Source organism: Rhinolophus sinicus, linkage group LG09, assembly GCF_036562045.2.
Source record: "Rhinolophus sinicus isolate RSC01 linkage group LG09, ASM3656204v1, whole genome shotgun sequence".
NCBI classification, from domain to species: domain Eukaryota; kingdom Metazoa; phylum Chordata; class Mammalia; order Chiroptera; family Rhinolophidae; genus Rhinolophus; species Rhinolophus sinicus.
The window spans coordinates 76,025,634-76,051,007 of NC_133758.1; the positions used below are offsets into that span (position 1 = coordinate 76,025,634).

At 32.7% G+C, this 25,374-nt stretch overlaps 1 protein-coding gene across 1 annotated transcript in view; it reads right to left on the minus strand.

The window, feature by feature from the left end:
• Positions 1–25,374, minus strand: part of PCLO (piccolo presynaptic cytomatrix protein) — a 373,138-nt gene that overhangs the window by 52,924 nt on the left and 294,840 nt on the right. Inside the window, exons 17-21 of the mRNA XM_074339748.1 lie at positions 19,358–19,451; positions 18,581–18,652; positions 16,838–17,018; positions 15,051–15,245; positions 13,686–13,760 (exon numbers count right to left, since the gene is read on the minus strand). Of these exons, the coding sequence (XP_074195849.1) occupies positions 13,686–13,760; positions 15,051–15,245; positions 16,838–17,018; positions 18,581–18,652; positions 19,358–19,451 (617 nt within the window). The remainder of the gene's footprint in view (positions 1–13,685; positions 13,761–15,050; positions 15,246–16,837; positions 17,019–18,580; positions 18,653–19,357; positions 19,452–25,374) is intronic.

Here is a 25,374-nt window from a genome sequence, read left to right on the forward strand (position 1 = left end):
AGTCCTAATATTGTTAGTGGAGTTCTAGATTAGAGGAGATTTCGATGGAAAAAGAAGAGAAGGCAAGTATTTCCTTATTTTTGTAGAGGAAAGCTTCTCAAGGCAACTTTTTGAAATTGTTATTTATCTTCAGCCATATGGGTAGAGCATAAGCTTGGATAATATACTGATGTGGTTTTGAACCCCAATTCATTCTGGAGTAATCTAAGAAGTCTGTTTTCTCATTAGACTACAATGGGGTCAGTAATGCCTATCTCGTAAGTTTGTAAATATGAGGAGTGAGTTTATATAAAGCAAGAGCCCAGTGCCTTACTTACTCTTCTTCTTCTTGCCACATACCCCCCGACCTCTTTTTTGTCTTCGAGTCTACTGAGTCCCTGACAATGAATTTGCCTTGAGTCTCTTCTAATCCTAGACTTATTCTAGGCTACAAAACGATGCTTCTCTCCTCCATAAACACCTCTCTGTTCAATCAGGAGTTTTTTAAGCATTTGGATAGAGTCACACTATTGCATGAATAGTTGATAATTGTGTAATGACCCTAAGATATCTATTTTTCTTAAGGATCTATGCACAAACACAATGACTCCTGAGGTAGTGGAATTTTAATATAATCAATATCGTCAAATAAGTAAAAACCATAGAGCTTGTGAGGGAAACCATTTGAGTGCAGGAAAACCATCATCACAGTAGTCAGGATCGAGTCTTACAAAAGTTACAGCTTTTCCCCAATTCTTTCCTACAAGACAACAGATTCTCTAAAGGCACCAGAAATGTTTATAATATATATATATATATCAGTGAGAGTAGACTCACTTTCTCAGAATAGTAAAAAAGGAAGAAATGTTTATTAGTCAATTATATATCGGGTGTCTATAAGTTGCTAATAGATATTTAGAAAAAGGCTTGAATCCTGTTAAACAGCCAGTGACCAATGAATTACTAGTAATCCATAGGACTAGATTTGCGGAAACAGAATGGCAGTTATAATGTTTGTTTAATACTTTTTTCAATTTATGTATAAGAAACCCAGATAATATACTCAATGTTGAAAAATAATTTTTAAAAGAGTAACTTAGAAATGTAAAGGTAATATGACTATGATATAAAATTAAGAACACTTATAAAATAAATTGAACTGTATAATCAAGCACATGAGTCAGATTAGTCAATTGGTTGTAAACAAAGGAAAGCTGTCACACTTGTTGACTGGCATTATATAATACAACCAAAAAGAGTATAATAGTTTTTGGTATGATACTGAATTAAAAAAACACACCTTTAATTTCATCAACTGGAAAATCTCAATATACTATTTTCAAAGACAAACCTTAATATACATTAATTTAAAATCTATTTTTACTAAATTAAAACAATTTTCATCCAAGAGCAATCGCACAATGTATCAAAATAGCTACATTATAGAAAGTATGTCATATTTACATTTAAAAATATTCAATCTTTAGTGAACTTTTATTTTGCCTGATGCGATTTCTAATTCTATTCCCCTTCTGGGCAATTTGAGATGTGTACAGAATGCAAAACCGAAGAAGGGTAGAAATAAATTTAAGAAAAGAGTTTTTTTCATCTTGGCTAGGTGAATAGAAATCTCATTCAGAAAGCCCGTGCAAGTACTGTCAGTTTAAAAGAAAACAAATAACATTTTATAAGAAATATAAAAGGAAAGAAAACCAAATCTACAGAACGTATACATATATTGGGATAAGTCTCAGTTTACCTAACCTATTTGTAAAACAAATTACATGTAAGGTTGAGTCTAAAGAAATTTTGAGTAATTAGAAGTTAGGTGATTTATTCAAATAAATCTAGATGTTTCGCATTATCTTAACAAAACATCTGGTGTTAATTTTTTTTCCTTATTCTGGTATATGAGTGTAAGGTAGAAATAGATAGCCTGACATTTGGTTAGTTTCTGAAACTAAATTCAATTAAAATGCAGAATGGACCTTGCTTTTTACTGGGCTATATCTAAATAGCAAAAGCAGTTTCAGTCAAATTCCTTAGTTTGCCTCTCAAAGCCCTAATCTTCTGCTCCTTGCAGACTCTATCCACCATAATTGTCCTTCATATGCTTTACATGGAAGCTCTCAGATCATTCACTCTGGTTCCCTTTTGTTTGGCTTTCTTTCTCCTGAGAGTTAGCTGAGGCTGTTCTTTCCAATTTCTCCATGTTCTTTCTCCATGTTAGCCTTCTTAAAATCTTATCCTGGAACTATGCTGAAGCAATATTTAATGAAATAATAACAGTTAAGTTAATACTTCTTTCCCTTACCCAAACAACTAAAACATCTGAATAATTTAGTAATATTTCACTTTTTATCAAGCTGTGTGTTTTATACAAGTCATAAATTTCTCATCAACACCACTTGATATGGGAGTTTTTTTTTGTTGTTTTGTTTTGTTTTCCCTCCTGTTCCTGTCTAGGAAAACTTTGTAGCTTTATAAACCAGAATGCAACTTTAATCTATCATACTATATAGAAATGTGATCACTCAACTGTATGTTTTGTTTTACCAATCCCCACAGACCTGGTTTGATTGAAAGAAATATTTAATGATACTACACTAAACAAAAGGACAGCATAGCTTTGTGAACTTAAAAGAGTTCATAACAGACACCGTGGAATGACATTATATTGGAATGACAATAGAAAATAGTATGTACAGTAACGTTCGATGGGAGCCACCAGATAGTGCTGTTACAGACACGAGTACTTGAGTTAATTTCCTGTCTAGCTATACAGACACCTGGTGAGCTCTGGTTCATATGTAAGTGTAATTTCTCTATGTCTTTCTATGGTCCTAAAGGAAATATTATTTTAAAAAAGTAAAACTAAATAAGAATTTTCATCATTTTATGATTTCAAAACAAACAATTTATAAATATTCTACCTCTGCTTTACTGTTCCATTTCTTTTAATCAGTGTCAGAAATTATGGACCTATTATGCATGGATATATTATGTGCCTGTGTTTTACATACGAGAAATGTTTATTTTACGGAAACTTTGAGGTTTATTTAATAATAACACATTTTTGAAGCCTACATTCTTGTGTGTACTTTCTTGTGAATTCATATTTGTACTATCAAGTACCAACCAGAAGAAAGATGTATGAAATATATATATGAGAGAATAAGCCCTCTGCCCTAGAGAAATAAATCCTAGAGTGCTGAATCACTTTTGTGACTCAATTATTGAGGGGGCATTTCAGGTAAACAATTTTATCTTCTGTGAGGCAATTCAATTGGCTTTAAATTATTTTTTGACCTCTTCATTTTCTTCAGATGATTAGACATCATTTTGTTTTATTACTCCACTGTGGCTAACGTTAATTAAATCTGATAGTGTGTCTATGACTGCACATCTGTCTTCAATTAATTTGCTCTGTTGTTTTTTACCCCTCTACAATAGTACTTAAAAATGCAGACCTATCACTCTCCCTACCACACGATGGCAGCACTACGTTCAAAATCCGCAGATCAGAATTTGAGACTATAATTGTGAAACCATGGGGGGAAAAAAAACTGGTAAGGACTCTTAGCGATAACTTCCTCCTGACCCACCCATCATTTCACCTATAGAAAAACAGCCCTGGAAAGATTGACTTGTTCCAGTTTACACACTAACTAATGAAAGAATCAAAACTAAAAAGTGCTAATCCACTTTTCTCTTTATCACATCCAGTTATTTCAAATTAAGACCGTGAGATCTGTGCCCACCTCAGAATTCAGTACGTGGAATGTATAAAGCCTTGCTGCCTTTGATGTTCCATGATTGAGTTCATATCGTTGGTTCAGCTCAAAGCTATTTCCAAATATTTCGGGAATAATGTAGGTAGCCTGTAATGTCCCAAATTATTTGGTTGATACAGTATTGATATTATCTTCATAGATCCCGTCTATGGGATTTAAGATCAACTATTTGAAATTAAGAGAAATCAATGAATAATTATTTGTTTATTCCAATAGTTTAATGATGGAACTGAAATAACCATCTGGCTATTTTAGAAATTATGTCTATATAGCATGTTTCTTTCTTTCTTTTTTTTTTTTTTCTTTAGCTACCTTTAATTTAGCTGGTGTTTACTTCAGTGACCTTTTCTGCTTTCTCTCTGCTGCAACTGCCTATCTTTCAATGTATTTAACTATCTGTTATTATTGCTGTTGTTTTTGTTGTTATTTTTACTAAAGAGATTTTGCAGTTTTATCTCATTTGTTGATTTGTACCTGAATATGTACCTGAAAATGACAGGTTCTAAGTTCCCTTTTCCCCCAGCATTATTTGGTAGGTTTTTCCTTGGATTATGTCCAATCACATTTTTTTTTTTTATGTTTCCTATTACAATTCAGGGGTATTAATTTAAGAAGAGATGTTACGTCTTACAAGGACATTAAAAGTTTAGTATTTCTTTTTTTTTCTAAATTTACTTTAGCATATTTATTATCCAGTTTGGATAGTACAAGTTTTCACAAATAAAAGTATTGAAAATAGGTAAGTCTGACTTCTGTACCGGTCATTTATAAACTTTGGGGGGTGGGCCGATGAAGAAAGGATGGCATTGAAATATTTTTTAAAATGACAAATCAGTGGTTAAAAAAACAAAGATATCACAAAGTTATAATAAACCATAAGAAATGAAAAGTTGCAGTGTCCTTTTTCCTCATAAAAAAATCAAAATGTGTCCGTTAATACATTATATATTCACATAACAGCTTCTTTCAGAGACGGAGATGGAGATGTGAGGTCTCTATTCACTATGTTTCAGGAAAGGTGGTAAAGCTCTTAATCATGTTTACTCTCTTCCCTCTTCGTCCCTTTTGGCTTTATGACTGATTTTTTCAAGACATTTAAATGATCAATTCAATCTGTTTTTATCTAATGCTATCAGTAATTTGCACTATTTCCCAGACTCACTAATCATCCATTCTCTAACTTTGCAGATAATGGGATCAATGATCACCTCAGGGAATAGAATAGTATATAACTTCAATATAAATAGGTGCTTGGAAATGAGAGTCAAGTTAAACTAATAACATGGTAGAGAAGAGTTTTTCTAATGTAAACATAATATGTGCTGTCTCAATATACTATAGTCCTTGAATTTATCTACAATGTTCCCTTTTAAGTGCATCTTCCTTTTTCAAGGTGTTTTTGGTTCAGAACTGGTTTTGGAAGTCATTTAAAGTAAATACAGTTTAATTAGGGACTGATATTTCATAGTAATGGAAAAAAGTTTAAGACATTATCATAAGTGAAAATTAAGAAAGTAAATTCATTTTATCCTTAATAAATGTAGGTAATAATTCCAGCTACGTCCAAATATACATAACAATGAATTTATCAAGTGCCAAGTTTTGATTTTGTGCTAATGGATACTAGCACAATTGTTGTAACACAATAAATATCTTTATCTTTAAACAATTAATAGTTGGGGAAATAATATTTGAAAGAAAAAATATTCAATATCTACATCAGGTTTTCAAGGGCAATTCAATTTTTCAATACTCATTTCATTTTCCTTTGAAGCAGTGGTACTCTCTTGCAGCTTGCTTGCAAAACATGCAGGATTTGTTAAGTTGAAAATAATTATATAAATGATCATTTTGAAAAATGTTCTTACATAACCCTGAAACTGATTACGTAGATCATAAATACTTATATAACAAGGATATTCCTCTTAAATGGAATCCTAAGTTTGATTTAGAAAAAAGTCCTGCCCAAAGGAAATATATTTCCAGTATAAATAAATACTAATATAAATAATAGCAGACTGATTTATATGGCTAATGCTATAACAAACACCGAATGTTATTTTTCATATCACTCAAATGTTGTCAATAGCCACAAAGTACAAAGGACTTTGGACAATTATTTGATAAACGCATGTCCCATCCTAGGGGACCTAACCTCTCTAGTTAATTTCATTGATCTCTCCATCTCCTCCAAATAGATCATTTCCAAATAGTTTTCTATCCTTCTATAGTTAATTATATCTCAGTGGACTGTAAAGATTATTAGTGAGTAATAACAAATAGAACAAAATATAGTTACATTTCCAGAGATTTCCAAACACGATGTTTAGTTGCATAAAAGCTTAAGTCAATGACTAATTGGATTTTTCTTTTTCAATCTCAGTGAAGGTAGGCAAAACTCATACTTCCTCATTCTTCATAATTCTTCCCAGATATCTTTAATTGATTATTCAATAAAGATTACTAGGATGGAGGATTCACAAGGATAGTAATTTTTGTCTGTTTTGTTCACTGCAGTATCACTAACACTTTGCTGAGGTTCTGGAACATAATATTCATTAAAAAAATAAATGTATTTATGAATATAAATAAATGAACAACTAATATAGGTGATTCAAATATTTTCTATATATGATAAGTACATATTTTCAGAATTCTCTTTTTAGCTTTACTTAAAAACATGCTACATTACATACTTGAAAATTAGAGGGTCAAGAATTTGGGAAGAAGTAAGAAACAATTTTACCTCAAATTTGAAACAAAGTGATGATCTCCAGTTTTTATGTTGTTATTTATGCCAACACAATTAATTTGCAGTATATAGGTCCAGTAATATAGATAACACAATAGAAAATAAAATAAAACAAATAATTTATAAAGAATTGCTTTTCCAATAAATTTTATCTTCAAGATTAGCACACAAATAAAATTTATTCTACCTTTATAATACTACCTCTCACTCCATATTAGGTTGGGAACAGCTTGATTAAAGCTGATAGGCAACTTACCAATCATATTTTGAAAGTAAGAAGTAATGAATATGGACATATGATTCTAAGTTACTCTAGATCATTCCCAATAAAATATTTTGAATAAAAATATAAAGTAAGAAATTGTTATTGGTCAAGCTTAATAATTATAAATTAACATTAAGTGAGAAAGGAAAGAAGGGGTTCTGAAATGCAATACAACAGATATAAGGAATACATAATTAAGAGACAAATATGATAATTATATCTTGGAAGAAACCTCTAATTATCCAATTCCTTTGGCTACTGGAAAAATTATGATTGTGCATAGGTAGAGATCAGTGGTGCTTAAACATTTTGATCTCAAGACCCCCTTTACATTTGAAAAATTATGGAATTCCCCAAAGAACTTTTTTTGTGTGTTATAACTATCAATATTTATCATATTCAAAATTAAGAAAGATTTAAAATAATTGAGAAGTACATTTTCCATTAGCCACCAAAGCAATGTTGTCCTGACATCACAAGTAAATGCAAGAAAACTCCACTATACAGTTGAGAATGAACAACAGTGAAAAAGGCAAACAACATCTTAATAATTCTCAAGAATATTTTGACCTCGTAACCCCCTAAAAGGGTCTCTGCAGCGTTCAGGGGTCAATGGACATACTTTGAAAATTACTGATTTACATCTATAGTGATAGAAATGAAGTATTAACTGTGAAAATGAAAAGAAAGCAATTAGCACCACCTTTTTTTGACAGTCATCTGAAACCACTATATACATGATGATCATTCTATGGCCTCTTTCATTTTTGTACTAAAACAAAACAAAACAAAACAAGTTGTTAGCCTTTCTTGAAAATATTATTATTGATATCATAATATCATCATTTTTAACCTTTCTAAGCTTCTTCAGAAGTTGTTCCATCCAGAACTTCACAACTTAAGGAGTATAAGGTCTGAATTAAAAATTATATATGTATCATAACAATTTGCTCATCTGTTCTATTTTTACTGAAAAAAAAAGCTACTTATGGTATAAAGAAATCCAGAGTAAATAAGGATATTTGGAATCATAAAATGATGTAAATTCTTCCCAAAAGGGGTTTTCTCTATATAAAATCTTTTAAATTTTCTTACACCTTAATAGTTAAATGGAGCCAAAGTAGTAATTCAATAATTACTTTGTAAAATATCATTAGCAATGAGAATGCTTTACAACAAAGTAAAACTGAAAGTACATAATAGATTGATATAGAATATTGGATATAGAATAAAAAGTTCATTTCTATCACTCTCTATATAGATTCCAAGTTCATTTTATATAGAGTCAGATAAAATTATAATATGACCTATATACTTTTAAATAATGTGGTTTTGAATTTGTAATGAGGAAAATAAAATTTTCCTTCTGTGTTCTTTTAAGAACAAATACAGGAGAAATTTTATTCTATTGTCTTTCTTATATGTTAAAAAAACAGAACCTATGTTACTGATTTTTATCATTTTTTCTCAAAAATGTATCTGTTTTTGTTTGTTACATCAATATTTTGATTAGTTTCTGTTTAAATTATAAATAATTAATTTTTATCTTTCAGTATCTTAAAATACAATGAGGTGTAAGCTATAATTATATCTATAGTATTCCTGTTCATTTAAAAACTCAACATCCCGATCAAAGTTCTATATTTCTGATATGTTTTCATTTAAAATCCATTTGTTTTGTGTGTTTTTTTTGCTCTTCAATAACTGTGTATTTACACATTCAACATAGTAATAAAATAAAAAGAAAAAAGTATGTTTTTCCAATCTACCTCAGTACACATGAAGATGACTTTCATCCTACCCCATATCCATAGGTTCCTTCTCCCCCCGACCCTCCCAAATTACCTTGTACAGTGAAGAATGGGTGAAGTATCATGATTTTATATAAAGTAATACATGTGGATGAAAAGAGGAAAAATAACTAATTCTTGGTTAGATATCTGGATTTAGGAAATACTGCTAAGTAGCCAGATAATACCTTCGGAATTCCTCTGCCTCTCCTTAGGTAGCATTTCTCTGGTCCATGATCCCTCCTACCAAGGTTATAATGTTCCCAGACCCATGCTCATATTGTACCCTCTGTTCAGGGTCTCACACGTGTCCTCATCAGCCTTCTCATGCTCCATGCTTCTCATTTTTCCTTCATCAGCCTTTGTCTCATTTCCTCAGGGTTCTGCTCCCTAGTGGTAATTTCATAAATTAACTTTTTGAAAATAATTTCCTAGAACCCAAAGTACAATAATTTGCATTTTAAAAATTAAGTTTAACTTTGTTATAGATGTGTCATAAGTAGTATTTAAGGGACTTTGGCATGTTAAAATTAGGCCTTTCTCTTCTCAGATCATGTATTAACAGTCACATCCAATTATATAGGTCCATAGCTAGATCAATGGGCTAAGGCACAGCAATACTGAACACGAGTTTGATATTTAGATAGGCCAGTTGGTCTTGCTAGTCATGGCAGGTGAAATTAACATGTAAATCCCCAGTGTTAATCACACATACTTTATGTGGATGGCTCCATGCAGACCCATGGCTACTACTGAAAAAGAACAAAAACTATCCATTGATGGTAGGTCAGTGGATTCATCTTTGTGAATGAAAGTCCCTAAACATGAGATAGCGTCACATGGTCAGAGTTATTCAATTACTGTCTGTGACTCTGCATGTATTGCAGACATTTATGGGAATAAATGTTAGGTGACTACAGAGAGTTGAAAAGGCATAATGAATCATTCTAAGAAAATGGAAACTATTAAAAACAAACAAACAAACAAAAAACCCAAAAACCTTTAAAAGAGAATTTTGATTTTCACAGACACCAAAGAAAACCCTCACTTCCAGAGAAATAGGCATAGAAGTTTGAAAGCTGAAATTATCCAATCTGATTCTTTGAGATTTTGGTGGATGTTTGCTGTGTTCACATCATTACAGTTTCAATTTTTTTATATTAAGCTACCCAAGTTTTTTTTTTTAGCAAACACATTGAAATGAATAAGGTAAATCTGTTTTTATTAACCTGTTACAGATTTTACAAAAGACTTCACCTCCAAACAAACTCATTCAGATTTCTCTTCTCCTTAACTTCTCTTTTGTACCCTCTTTTTTCCAAAAATAGGGAATGCTAAATTCCTTCTGACCAAAAGTGACCTTCTACTTTCAGTTGGAAGAGAATGAGACACTGATCAGCTACCACTTTTGTAACCAACAATTCCCGCCACTCCCAGTCCCCACCCTACTTCCCAACCAATCCACCCACTACCACTTGCCCAAGAGAACAGCTCCCATAAAGTGATGGCTTAATAAGAGTTCCCATGGCAACATATGGATATGAAGCTCTTTGACAGGTGCCACAATGAGCCATATTGAAAGTGGAGTTTCCAGCAACTGGTCTGTGGAAGTAGCTTCAGGCTTTTCTCCTACAATTCAGTCACACCAAGGAACTCAATTATAATTCCCTCACACACTAATTCAATGATTTGTCTTCTCATCTAACCTCTCCAACCTGTCCCAATGGCTCTTATCATATTGCACAGAGGGGAGGGGAATTTCTGTTCATCCTGTAATATTCGTTCTAAATTCAAAACTCACCTAAAATCTTCGTATCAAACAAAATAGTTCAGGAATTTCAAACGGCACTTAAAATGTAATATATTTGTCAAGCAAATTCATTTTCAAGGTTTTAGGAATGCTTCAATTTATTTACATTGGTATGGCTTAAAACAAAACAAAACAAAACAAAAAACTACTTTTTAAATTTTCTTCTCTGGTGTGTGTCACCTTCTGAAATGGGATGGCCTGCATTCAACCAAACCAACTGGCTTGAAGAAACCATTTCCAGGAATTTCTAAATACAGAGAGTTGTTTAGGCCTCAAGATGATCTGGCACAATCTGTCTAATCTTTCCCTTCAGGTTTCCTAGCATGCTACTAAACCCTGGAGGGAAAGAAACAGTTCCTTCTGGCTCACTCATAATTCTTGCCTGACCCATATTTTATACTACTTCAAGCAGAAATCTGCTGAAAAGCTCAGAAAAAATTTTTTTTGAAAAGGTCATTAGGAAAAAATAAAAAAGAAAGAAAGATAAGGTCTTTAGGGACAATTTTGTCACCCTTGACACAAACGACCACAGATGTACACACAACCTCCTCTGCAGACCTGCTTACTGCTGTGTTGTGCTTGTGCAGTGAGAGGATTTTATTTCCTTGGTTTGTGGCAACTTAATTATCAGCCTTCAGAAAAGAGGTTGATAGGTAGAGCAAGTCTAAATTGTATTCCGCTATCATTTCTAGCAACTTCTAATCATTTGTAAAAACTTGAGGGATAAATAACAAATAAGTAAATGACAATTGGTTTTATTGAAATCGAGAGAGTGTGATTTCAAAGGAGCCAATGTATTTAAAAAGCAAAGGCTTAGGCCTAGTAACAAGACCTGGGTTATACTGCTGATTCTGAAAATTCCTAGTTGTGCGTTGTAGCCATCCCAACCCTCTGACTCCCTAATTGCTTACTCAGGAAACAGGAATAAGAATATCTGCAATGCACACCTCACCTACCAAGTGTGATAAAATGAGAAATGGGTGACAAAACACTTTGTATGATGTGAAGAATTATTCCAAGGCAGGGCATTATTTTCAGGATGTGGATGGGGATATATGAACTCCACTGTAAGGTTTGAAATGGGAGGCTTTTATCTAACACCTTAAAATTAATACTAATACTTACTTCTACAGGTAGTGAACAGGAACTTGCTGGCTCTTTATATGTTTACAACTCTTACCAGTTTTCTTCTTTCTAAGCTTTGAACGAATTATATGGCATTTTACATAAATTTAATTTAACAATATGTTTTCCATCAGTTGTTTGGCAAAATGCGTGGCTGAATTATATTCTTGGTACATTTATAGTAGCAGAGAAATACTATATTTATAGTTTAGAGAAGAGGGCATTTTCTTTATCATCTATTAGAATAAAATTAAACAAGAAAGCATTCTATGGTATCTTGATTTCCTTTTGATTGTAATTTCAATAAAGAATGATTTCAAGATTCAATCATAGCACTTTAAATGTATGAGAATACTCATTAAAGCAGTATTCAAAGAAAAGGATTAAAAACATTTTGCTACAAATTTTAACAACCACATCTAGAAAAATAATTAGACAAAATATTGCATAGTGATACTTAAATCATGATAATAAACATAGAATGTGAACTAAAGGAAGCTCTGGACTACTGTGACATTTATAATTATGGGATATTTGAAGTAAGGAAATGAACAATATTAAGAAATCAAAGAAAGTTATTTGATTGAAGAAAGGGTGAGAGGCAGAATTTTAAGTACTTTTGGAAATTGTTAGTAAGTCTAACTAAAAAAGGGACTTAGTGCTTTGGTGATAATCTATGAATTGGGCACATTCAGAATTATCCTCATTTTTAAACTAATTGTTTCCTTAATTACTTGGATAATTCGAGAAACATCACAGTGTTTTGCCCTCGGTACAGCCATATACATCTTCCATAGCCCCTAAATATCTGATTAATTGGGACAAGAGCATATTAAACTTTTTAATTTTCGGAGAATAAAGAGAAATTCAATAGTGAAGTGCAAGCTTTTATTTTCATTTTGTAGAACGTATAAGACTCATAAAATCAAGTATTTTAGGGCCGGAAGAGACTTAAGATGGCACACATTGCTATCCTATTTTTTTAAAGAAACTTTATATATGTTTTTGAATTACGTTTGAAGCTGATTTTATGATCACCCGGGTTAAAATCTTGTCACTGGCAGTGGCACTCTTTCTTGGGAAAAACTCCACAAATGTTGGGGTCAAGTTAGGGTCCGATATAAACTTGTTTTCTTTTCTGAACACAGCTATGGTCAAGTTCAGATACATCTCCAGAGCAAGGGCTCATAGAATTTGTCTTCCTCTAGCCAGGAACCTGAGAAGATTATAAAGTCGATGAGATGTTGGAGAAAGAAATAGTGGAAGCATCGCCTAAGAGTAGCCCAACCCCATTATTGATTTACATGTTTATGTAAGCTCTGGTGATTTTATTTGGTAATAATTTTCCATCTATATTATAATGTTTTTGACATGAAACTTTGGCCTGCTCCTAAATGCTCTATCATTACAGCTCTCACTAACGATGGAGCAGTTGACTATAGGTACGATATTGCAAGGAATCAAATGAGAAAGCAAAAACTGACACACTCATTTTAAGCTGCATCATATAACAATGGCTCAGAACCCAGTAGTTTATGAATGAAATAAAGATACTTTATTTATTACACAGGCACTTGGATAGTCACATGCCCAATACAGCTGATACACTTAACAACTATGGAAACATGGGTGGAAAAGGTCTGTTGGTAGGATCAAGAGAGAACTTTCACCATGTAAAGGTGAATTGAGTACATTGACAATTTTTCCTTTACTTTCCTCTAAGAATTTCCAAAATCGACTGAATTTTTTAAAAGTTACACTTGAAATGATATGCAACAAAAACTGATCTACATATCAACTGGTATGCTAACTTGAACTGTGAGCAGTTTAAAGTTTTATCACAATGCAACATATGTATAGTCATGCTTAAACAGATTAGGTTAGTAGCATGCATTCCATTCTGCAATATGAGTACTGTTAATCTATTTCCCAACAAAAGTCAAAAGACACCCAGTGCATAGAAAAATACAAATCACTGTAGTCAATATATTATGGGCTGATCTTGGGACTTACACGGTGATGATGACGTCCTGAAATGCCATGGCCACAAAAGCACATTAAAAAGTAGATAAACATACTTTATCAGACAATCTCTAAAAATTAAAAGATGAGGGCTTTAAATTTGGGGAATATTCTTGCTGTGTGCTTTGCATAGCGCCTTTCTGCTCACCTCCTTCTGGCTTGACTGGTCCATCAGACATCACCTTCCTGAGGGCTAGCTGGCTTTGGTCTTGGTTGCCATTGGCTGGTGGAGGCAGATTATCAGACTGAGTTCTTTGAATGGGGAGGACGCCTGCTATGCTGTGTCTGTGCTGCTTCCTGGCATGATTAGACTGACCGCTTTTATGTGCTGCTGTGGCAGTGTAGGTGAAATGGAAACCCAGAGTATGTATCCTCAGATGGAACCAACTTCAATGTTAGTCATGCAAACAGAAGTGAGCTTTTGCTCGATTTAAATAAGTTGTGTTCTCAAATGCCAAAATGACACCACATGCACAGCACTAAAGGGAGTTAAAACTGGCTGTTTCTTTGGAAATGGTGACTTTGGGCGAGGGGGAAGTCATGAACCTTTCTTCATGGCCTGGCTAATGCCTCTTGGAAGTAATACTGCACCTACATTTGTCAAATCTCTGTCCCGAAGTTTTTATAGGTCAATTAACTAGATATTCACAAATTAAATGAAAATACAGCCGTTAAGATGGGTAAAATGTGAGGCTTTCACTGGTATCTTGACTTTCAGAGAACTTCCAATAGTTAGAAAATAACCTACAAATTCTCCAATATCATGTACAGAGTGTGCTCCAACAGAACAGACTCGACTGTGCTCTTTAATGAGGTTATAATGCCTCATCACAGATACTCACACATATATTGTTATTATATATTTCTTGAGAATATAAGAAATGTGATTTATATCACAGATTTTTTTCTTTTTTCCCAAAAGACTACAAAGTTTCCCACATGGAAAGCTACAACATTTCACATGCATCATCCCCTAATGTGTTTTAAGCTTGAAATGGCCTTTCTCTCTCTGTTCTAGAATGTGTTTGTTGGTCACGTCACTTCTCTGCCTAAACTTTTTCAGTGTTTTCAGACATAAGAATCTCATGGCTAATCTGCTCTAAATGCTTGTGTGTGTGCTTTTTTGGTGTAATGCCTAGAATTTTGGCAGCCACTCGTGCTTCTAATTCCTGTACTCAAAAGGATATTTAAGCGCACACAAAAGGGACACACGACATCGTTTGTCTGCAAACATCACAGACACAGCTACCAAATACTATGAGCCAGGTTGGATGGATGGTGGAGACAAAGGAGAAACAGCCAGTTTTACTGCAGTCTAAGTAAAGAAAAAAAAAATCTAAATACGAAAGAGCATATTTATGTATTGATACTGTTCTTACACAGACAAAGGGACAGAAAACAGAGTGAACACGGTGTGCCAAGAACAGAAAGCGAACAGGAGAGGACAGCAGGAAAGAAAGGCAACGGATGAACATTAAGCTGCCATGCTGAGGAATTTATTTGCGTCTTTTACTTGGTTGAAGGCGGAGCTGTTGCACGGCAGCTTCAGCAGCGGCTATAGCAGCCCCTGCGTCTTCCAGGTGGGTCTGAGTGACGCTGGTTTTGCTTTGACTGCGAGATGGTCCATGAGAGCGGAGATGGCCTTCAGATGAGGATTTCGAGCTACCAGGACTACTATGGGATTTCTCAATGGTGGGGACCTGCATGTCTGGTTAAAAAAGGGGTAAAACATGAGTAAAAGTTGCCCAAGCACTCCTCCTGTCAAGCCTGGTCTCACTGAATTTCAAACTAAGATTTATGTTAATCTGTTTCTTTTTTGGCTTGTTTCTGCAACTGTTCACCATATAGTGACATGATTAAACATTTGGGAAATGATTTTTGGGAGGAAAGGCAAATGGATGATAATCTTGAGAAGAGCTAAGTCTGAGAAGAATACATTCTAACTAGCTTCATGTGAGTGAATATATTATAGTTTCACCAAGCAACTCTGCTAATTCTTGTAGGCACCAGCTAAAAGACATTAGGTTGACACTGTCAGAGGTGGAGTTTTAAGTAAAAATATAGTGAATTTGTGGATGAAGCTCTGTGAGGCACTAGGACATATTAGAAGTGGAGACTGTAGAATCATTGCTCCAGCTGATTTTGAGAATGTGTGAGATATATATCACATTAACGGGGGTAATCATAGAGAGAGAGGTCTTTATACTAATGAGCTACCAGAATGTTAACCAGGACAGAGTTGATCTGGCTAAGTGCAATTCATAAATTATCTATAAAACTCATCCGTAAGTAATCTATAGCACTCATTGTAATCAGTGGTTTATCATATCAATTCAGTGGCCTACTGGACGTGGCCTCAGTTTTCCATCACCTAGAACACTTGTTCTTATGACCCATTGCTTTCTAATGTGTGAAGAATCACTTTTCAATTTGCTGTACTTTCTGAGAAGAGGAGAGAAGGCAGCGATACTTAAGTCAAATATGAAAAAAAAATGTATTTAGTACTTGTAAATAGTTCACTATTTCTAGATAAGATACTGGTTATCTCATGCAGGCAGTGACTCATGATGCAGTAATATTGTGTTGCAGGATAATTAGTAACAAACCTCCAAAAGGAAAAGTTCATTCAAATGGGAATCCTGTATATATTACCAAACCTAATGCGTGACATTTGTTATTTTAAAACTAATATTAGTCATTTAAAAAAATCATAAAATTAGCTTGAGTCCAACATTTAGGAAAGGTTTAAGTAAATTTCAGCATACCAATTCTTTTGATGATATGGGAAAAATGTTTTTGATATGATAAGTAAAAAGCAGGATGCAAAATTATATATGTTTGTATGTTATATGCAATACACAAGTAAGAATATACCTATGAAAAAATAAGGATTTAAACAATTAAAAGAAATATGTATAAATTATAATGATTATGTCTAGTCTATGAAGTTGGTGATTTTATATTTCTTTATGTAATATCCCAATTCACCTTATAAAATCATATTATCATATATTTGAGAGCTTAAAAAGAGCGAATAGCTAACCGCCTTCATGTAACAGGTTAAAAATTGGACAGTTAGAGACGTGAAGATGACAAAGCCATAACCCAATTACGGGCTGCTCTGAGACTAATCCCATTTCTCCTGATTCCATGTCCATTACTCTTCACAGGATTTTATATTAAATACTTTCCAATAGAATTCAACCTTCCAAAATATATTAAATATACAGACATTCATATTCAAGAAGATACTGAATGAACAAATAGACAGAAGCTTTTTCTATTTGAAATATTTCCTACCCTTGGATGGGTCAGGGAAGATACCATGGCTTCTGCTTTTGATGACAGATGGCTTTGGAGACTGCTGGCTGCTTTGACTGGAATGGGACTTGCCATGATCAATGCTTTCAGTCTGTTCTTTGAGAGGATACCACCTAGGAGTGTTATCGAGGTGAGATGTGCTAGATAAATCAATCAATACCTGAAAAAAAGTACAATAAGTCGTTACTTTTTTCTGTGATCTAAAATTTATTCAAGGACATAAGCCCAAGGATATATTATAATCTTTAAGGATGATGCGGCTTTCTTCCTCATTTTGCTTCACCCATGATATTGAGAACAATCGGTGCATACTAGATGCTTAATAAATGATTGGATAAATTGAACTGTATAAAATCTTTCACTATTAATTTTTTTTTTTTGATATGATGTGAAAAGGTAGAATCAAAATTCAATGTCTTTATGAAATAAAGCTTTGTAAAATGGATATATTCTAGTCCTAAACATGGCTAGTATTTTGAAGATTGTTTAATTTTAGTTACAAGAGGGATGAAATAAAAAAGAATGAATAATTTTCAATTACTAACTTATTTCCTCTATTTTAAAACATACTTTAGTTCACATTTGAAATAGGGATATGACTAACAGTTTATGATGAGAAAGCACTGTGTCTTGGTTTAATTGGGAACATTTTCCTTTCATTAATAATGGTGCATTTTACAGTTGCTGACATCTTAAATTTGATGAGATGTAAAAGAAAAAAAAAAAATGAAAACCAGCACAATGGAGGTATCTAGGTTCATGTAACTATAATAAATTATAAGGACTTCAATAAGTCCACTTTTTGAAATGGGACATTACAGCAGATATAACACTACATCCTAGAACAGTCTGTCTAAGATCAAGATTAGTCCATGTGGCTGCACCAGCATGGAGCCTACAAGTGAAGGCCAAATGGTCTGGTTTGATGGGAAAGAGAGGTACCGAGTCTGGGAACCAAACAAGGCCTCTAAGACAACACAGTGTTTTCTATTGTCTCCATCAATGGGAGAGCTATCATATTTTCTAAGTGTTACATCATCTTGGAGATGATTTATTTTTTTAACATTATTTTAACATTAATGTAATTAATTTATTAATTTATAATGTTCTAAGCAAAGATCACTAAACAAAATGTATTGTTTTGAAATGTGATAGATAAAAAAAAAAATCACAGGATCTGACCTACTCTGAGATTTCATGACTAGGTAAGATTCCTTGTGAATTTCTATAATTTTTTTTGTTTTCTCCTATTTCCAGTTTTGCTTCTTAAAATATTTAGAGAGATTTTTTTTTAATGAAAACAGACACTTGAAAGAAATAAGAATATAAAATGTCATATCAAGTCATTTATAGCTACAGTAAGGAATAGCAATTAAATAACCTGCAAACACATTTTAAAATTTCAGTTTATTTTATAATATAATAATTTCATCTCAAATACTTAACATAATGATTTGGATTCACAGCATCATTATGTTTCTATCTAAACAATTAACATTTAATCTTGAAAATTAATAATAAAGTACATCAAGTGACAAAGTGAAAACCATTTCTTGAGCTGCTATTCATCTTCTCAAAGAGTAAATCAGAAAATAAATTCTATCCACCAAAGGACTTTATCAGATGTGGTTATCTTATAAACTTAAGAAATATTCTTTGCATCCAGCTTTAATTGGTGGTTTACAACAAAAGAAAACAAAGAAAAGGAAATCAGAGGCTCACCTCACCAAGAAAGTCATTGGAAGAAAATCTATCATAATCCCAGACTGTCACTTCCAGTGTTTTCTTCTTGAGCTGTAGTTCAAATCCAAATGTCATTAACCCCATTTATTAGCATAAATTTCCATTACACGTATATTATAGACCCATTTATTTTCACCTCCTTGAACTCTTTCCATTTATGTGAAAATACTTTAACTTTTATCTAAAACTACATGGGTTTACATTAAATATTGTATAAAATATTATAATTTTGTAGTCCAACCTTGTGTTTGATCATAAGAAACCTCACTATTTTGTAAACAAGATAATAACTTTACTAATTTCCTATTATTCTACCCCCATCTTTGGAAACAGAAATCAGCATCTATAAATACTTTTTAAATAGATGCAATTCATAGATTGAAAAATTGTCTAGGTTATTTAGATAAAGTATTTGGATTAGATTTGTTCAGGTCAGTACATTGCTAAAGTACATAGTAGTAGCATCATCTTATTTCTGCAGGTGAATTTCTTTTTTTTTCAAATTTAAGAACCCATATTACAATTTATATCCAGCTTCACCTTCGCAATCAAATTCGAAATCTTCCAGGAGGCAAATTATAAACCTCATTTCGAAAGACAACTCATTCGTAAATTGTTTCATATGGACATCTTCTTCTTCCTGTCCTATTTATATTATTTTGTCTCTGAATTCAAGATCACAATCTTTCAAGAATTTTGTCATTACAATTCTTATATTAGCCTAAATTTGTCACACAGAAAAGAATAATTGCATACCTGTTCCATGGAGATACTTTTATAAATTACTGTTTGATTCCACTCAGGATTAAGACTTTTCTGAACATATTTAGTCCTTCTCTTGTACTCAGCACTGAAGCGGAAGAAAAGAAAAAGTTATCTTCATTACTCACCTTAACTGATGACTTCACAGTCAATCTGAAGGGCATACAGACATTTTAAGAGGATATTTTGTTTTGAGTCACTATGCAATCATCTCATCATACTCATGTCTTAAACCTTATTTTAAGCTGAATGCACAATGAAAACTTAAAAATATGTTGGATGCCTTTAGTTTTATTTGCCCTAAAGTAGCTTTTCAAAGCGAAGCTTTTATGTATTTTAATGATACTGTAATTTTAGAAAGGTACTGCTTTCTGAATGCAGGAGATAATTACATGAACTATATGGTAATATCATTATCTTCTTGCCCCATAAATAATAATTTGGTGTTTAACTTTCTAATAGTTTTGCATTTAATCATGTCAGAAAAGCCTAATCATCATTTAAATCACTCTTTTCTAAAAATACTGTAATAAATGTTTTGACTGAGGTAAGAATGAAAAATGGTGTTGCTATAGCTCAGATTCCATGAACATTATTTTGTCGTATATTTCAAGTATACTCTGACACGCTTAGTAAAATAGAATATTTAATTTAGTTATAAAGCAATTTTAATTAAGTATAAATTATTGGTTTATGTCAATAGCTTATGTTACAAATGACAAACCAAATCCAAAAGCTTCCTCATTCATTACAACTTAGGGCATTTGACTTTATCCTTGACTTTTTCCATTCTCTCTTAGCAACAGTTAGAAGCATATATCCCACAAGTTTAAAACAACTTACTTCCAAAACCTATTCTAATGAAGTCTGACAGGACATCTGTAACTGGTTCAATCAGCTATTGGGGTTGGATCTGCTCTCAGTGATGAGCCAGTGGCGTCCACACACTCTCACTGCCTCTTTCTGAATTTTCTGCGTAGGTTTATGTCTCAGGTCCTAGACAACACTAATTCTGGTTGGCACCAGAATCCTGAAAACCAACCTACATGTCTGGAGTTCTTTCATGGGCCTGGATTTCATAAGTTGCCTTTCTCTAACGTGACTAGATGCTGACCCTTGATCTCAAGTTCTACTCCCCACCCTGGACAGACTAACTCTTGCTTCATTCTTGGTCTCAAGCATTGCTACATCCTGGAAAGCCTAGTATGATTCCCCAGACACTAATGTACCTATCCATTCTAGATAAAGCCACTGAGAATCACACTCCAGTTCATCACGCACTTTTACAGATGGATCTACAGCCAAGTATCTTTCTTTTCTCTCTGGCTTTATTTTCTTTCTTATCAGCCATATGCAAGGGCAGTAATTCCCAACATTGACTGCAATCTGAGTTTCAAGGGTGAGAAGTGGGGCAACCAACACCACATCTCCCAGCCTGCACCCCCAAGGAGATTCTGATTTAAAAGGTCTAGGGTAAGGCATCAGCATCAGAATTCTAAAAATCTCCTAGGTAAGTCAAATATGTAGACAAGACTGAGAACCATGAAACTTATGTATCCCAAGACTTCACATTACAGTTATTGTGAACTTAATCTAATTTAAAAAATAAAGCAGCACTCTTCTCACTTCTAATCAACGCATATGCATGCACCACGATTAGAGCAGAATTTGACAATTTTGTCATTCAGGGTACATTGCAAAAATTGGGGGGAATATATATGCAATAATGTAAAGAAACAGGAAGTATAAATTTGTACACATATTTTTTAGATAAATTTATCAGTATCTAGTGAAGTTTAAGTTTATGTATCCAAGAACCCAGAAAAGTCCACTTAGACTTATTCCACCCTAGAGATATTCTCCCACCTGTGCACAAGGAATTTGTTCAAGAACATTCACTGCAACATTGTTTTTAATAGTATGTTAATAAAATAATGAATAAATACCTTATGATACAGTCATTCAATGAAACAGCAAGCAGCAGTTAAAATGATAACATATACCTTCATATATCAAGATAGATAAATCTTGAAAAAATATTGAGGAAAAAATTTGCAGGATAACTACAGTCAGTTATCATAATTTAAAGTTAAAATTATGTGAATTGATACTGTAAATTACATATACATGTACAACATATATATTAATATCATCATAAGTCTTTTGGGGATTATAGCTATTAAATTCTATTTAGTGATTATCTCAGGTGGGCAGGGGTTTCAAAGGGCTTCAGGGGTACCTGTAAAATGTTTTTTATTAAAAAGATCTGAAGCCTATATAACAAAATGTTAAGAGTTGGTAAATGTGGATAGCAACAACACAGATATTATTTTCCATATTTTAAGTAAGTTTGAAATATTTTATAATAAAATTTAGAAATCATTTTGCTAAGCTAGATCTCTTTATATTTTATGTTTTTGCTTGGCTTGTTACTTTGAATTCATGGCTACTCCTTTCTGCAGGTATGCTTAGAAGAAAAACACAAGGTAGTGTAAGTTTTAAAGTTTCTATTTGTTTTAGACTTTATTATCAAGATGATGAGATCATAGGAATAACATATTAAAGATAAGATTCATAATATAGTGAATAGTGGTAAAATTGTTACCTTTTTCAGATTCTGAAAAATTAAATGCATGATATTTTTAACAAGATGGATATTAATATCAAATGCAAACTCATGTACTGTCACTAAAATTCTAGGTATGTCAATATATATATAAATAGTTTGCATTACTGAAATGTCTTCAAAAGGATTTATTAATTACCATCTTTTCTGAATCTAAAGTATAAACACTTGTTTTAATTTTTCATATGCATATTTTGGTCATATTTTTCACTAACATATTTACAAAAAATTATTGAATGCCAACTTTGTACCGGGAACTGTACTTGTTTATCAAATGTACTTAGTTGTGTTTACATAGCATTATATGTCAGGGTGCTACTAAAATGTACACATATTTTAAGAGATGTTATCTATGTATTATTTCTTGAAGTTGAATTGAATTACGGTAGCAATGTGTGGTATGATGTTCGTTCAAAAGACTAATTGCAGAAGTCAAACATGACTTGTATTCATCTTTTGTTATTGGTATATATTGAGTATTACAATTTTAATAAGTTTTTTCCTTTCTTAAAATCTTTATACATTTTTTGGTACCCTCTGTATATGATTCATGCATGAAAAACACTTTATAAAGTAAGAACACTAATATAAAAACAGCTAACATTTATTAAAAGCTTACTTCTTCCCAGGCAGAGTTCTAAATGCTTTTAATGTGTTAACTCATTTAATCCTAAGAGCAATTCTATTAGACAGGTATCACTTTACATTCTATTTTATAGATTTTTAAAAAACACCACAACCACCAACAAAAACTGTAGCACAGAGGAATTAAGGCATGTTGGCAAGATTGCATAGCTATTAACTGGTAGGACCACAATTCAAACAGGAAAACTGGTTGGTTGCTTTTAAACGTATGCTATTTGAACTCAATTGATTAGGCCCATCATAAAATGTGAATAATCCATCACTTTTCTTAATTGAAGGCTTCATTAGCTGGTGTCTAGTTTGTCTTCTTAACCCTATAGTTCTTTAGTTCTAAAGTGCTTTACTTCAATATAACTATATAAATATTTCCTATTTAAATATACTTATTTCTATATATAGATTACATACAATATTTGAGCACATATACAAATATCATTCAAAAATTAGATCAATTTTAGTGTTGCTTAGGAAAATTCTGAATGGTATATCCTAAGAGAGTGTTGTGGAATTAGGGATAATTATTGTACTTATTTTTGCCCAGATACACTCATAAATAATTGAAATTGTTTGGGAGCATTTTAGATGTCAATTTTAACAGAGCATCTTAATCTTATTAATGCATTTGATTCTGCATTGCTCTCTAGACTCAGGGTATCCATTGCCTTTAGGATTAATGGAGGTAAACACATACTATTCCTGAGCCCGCCTCCACCATCTCTGGTTGACCTGTGCAAATGCCAATGAAATTCTTTGCAGATTCAAATTTCCTGAGAGGCAGAGATGGCCACACAAAGCTATTCCTTCAGTAACACTTCTTTGTTTATAATTACTATGTACTGACCATCTTGAGCATGATCCCAATGGGCTGTGTTGTCACTTTACACAATTGACAACTCCACAATTTTCACAGTCATATCAAAATCTGTGGATTTACAAGTTGAAGGTGGCCAGGTAAGCGGGGGGGGGTAGGGGGGGTGGGGGTTAAATGTGAGCATAAATTCAGTTTGAGAAAAAAGTGGAGCTCATTTTCTTTTTCCTTCCTTGTCTGGTAAACACACTAGTTTCCCTCATGGGACGATTATTAGGCTGGTGCAAATGTAATTGTGGTTTTTGCAAGTATTTCTAACCTTTTAAACCGCAATTACTTTTTTGCACCAACATGATAGAATACAGTTATTGTATTATTAGGTTGGTGCAAAAGTAATTGCGGTTTAAAGGCTAAAAATACTCACAAAAACCTAACTTACGCTTCCACCAACCTAAAGTATAATTAGGCCATATCTAACAATCAGAGAAGTTTTCTAATAAGGGAAAATAAAGAGTCAATTAATCAACATGGGATATGGTGCTTATAAAACAAATATTTAAACCTTCATTCCTGTGAAGTTTTGACTAATTTCTTTTTTCTTTCATTTTTTGGTTATTGGCCCATAATGTTATCGTAAGCAGATATACTTTTAAGGCAGGCAGAAAAAGGTGCTTGAAAACAATTTTTGTACCTTAAACCAGCTGAAAAACAGTTCTCAGTGTTTCTCTTTTTAATTTCAAAAGAAATACTGAGAAAGAAGAATGGAATAAATTGAAGGTCTTCATTTCTCTTATTTTATTTGGTTTTCCTTTATTGGAAATAGATATGTATTCCTTTAATGAAAAAAAAATGTGGAAAATACATATATAATAATATATATTATATATTATTTTATAATAATATATATTATATATAATAAAATATGTGGGAAAAATATATATAATACGTATATAATATATATATTTTCCACATATTTATATATACATTATATATATAATTTATTTTCCCAAAGTACTCCTCTGAGGATGTGTCCTTTAATTCAGAAAGAAGCACAAAGCACATCTCATTGTGTAAGCTCTGTTTTTCTGTGCAGTAATGTGTTTATGGACTGCCACTTCATTGTCCTCTGGGCTCCCTGAGGTCAAAGACAATGGCTGTATTGTCAGCTCTCACCCCAGCACCTATGGCAGTGTCTGGAGCAGCATGTGCTAAGTAAGTGTTTATTGGATGGATCCTTAAAACACAACTGCACTTTTTTTTCCTTTAAAATTTATTGCAATTAAATAATTTTTGGCTTTCAAATTGTAAATACACATAACACCTGTGCTTTCCATAGATCATGTAGGAAATTGTTTATGCTAACAAGGGTGTTTGGAGAAAGTTGAACCAGGAATTGAGCTAATAGGTATTATGATAATTAAAACCAGATTCAATCAAAGCAAAATCTCATTAATGGGAAAAGAAATGTAGTTTGCCCAACAGTGTAAAAAGAGAAAACCGAATGAGATCCTTCAGATATCCTCATTTCTATTTCTCAATTATGCAGGAACAAGAACTTAGTTCATGGACTCTTCCGGGTCTTTCTTTGTCTTTCTTTCACCTTATCCTGGCTGGGTTTGGGCTTTCAGAGCTTATGAGTATCTTGATCAGAGGGTGGGAAGAGGAAATGAAAGAAGACAAGAAAACTGGACCAGTGAAGTGCTTATTATTTAACAGGATATATATTTTTTTAATTTTAAGAACGGCAAATGTATTACATTTTATTATTGAGTAAAAGAAAGTTGGTTTTCAATATAGTGTTGCTAAATAATTTGGTATAATTCAGAGCCCAAGCATTCTGTATTTCTTTTTTGGAGCGATAACTGACTGTTGGCTACATGAAGCTTATTATATATATTACTAACAATAATAGCAACTGTCATTTATTGAGAG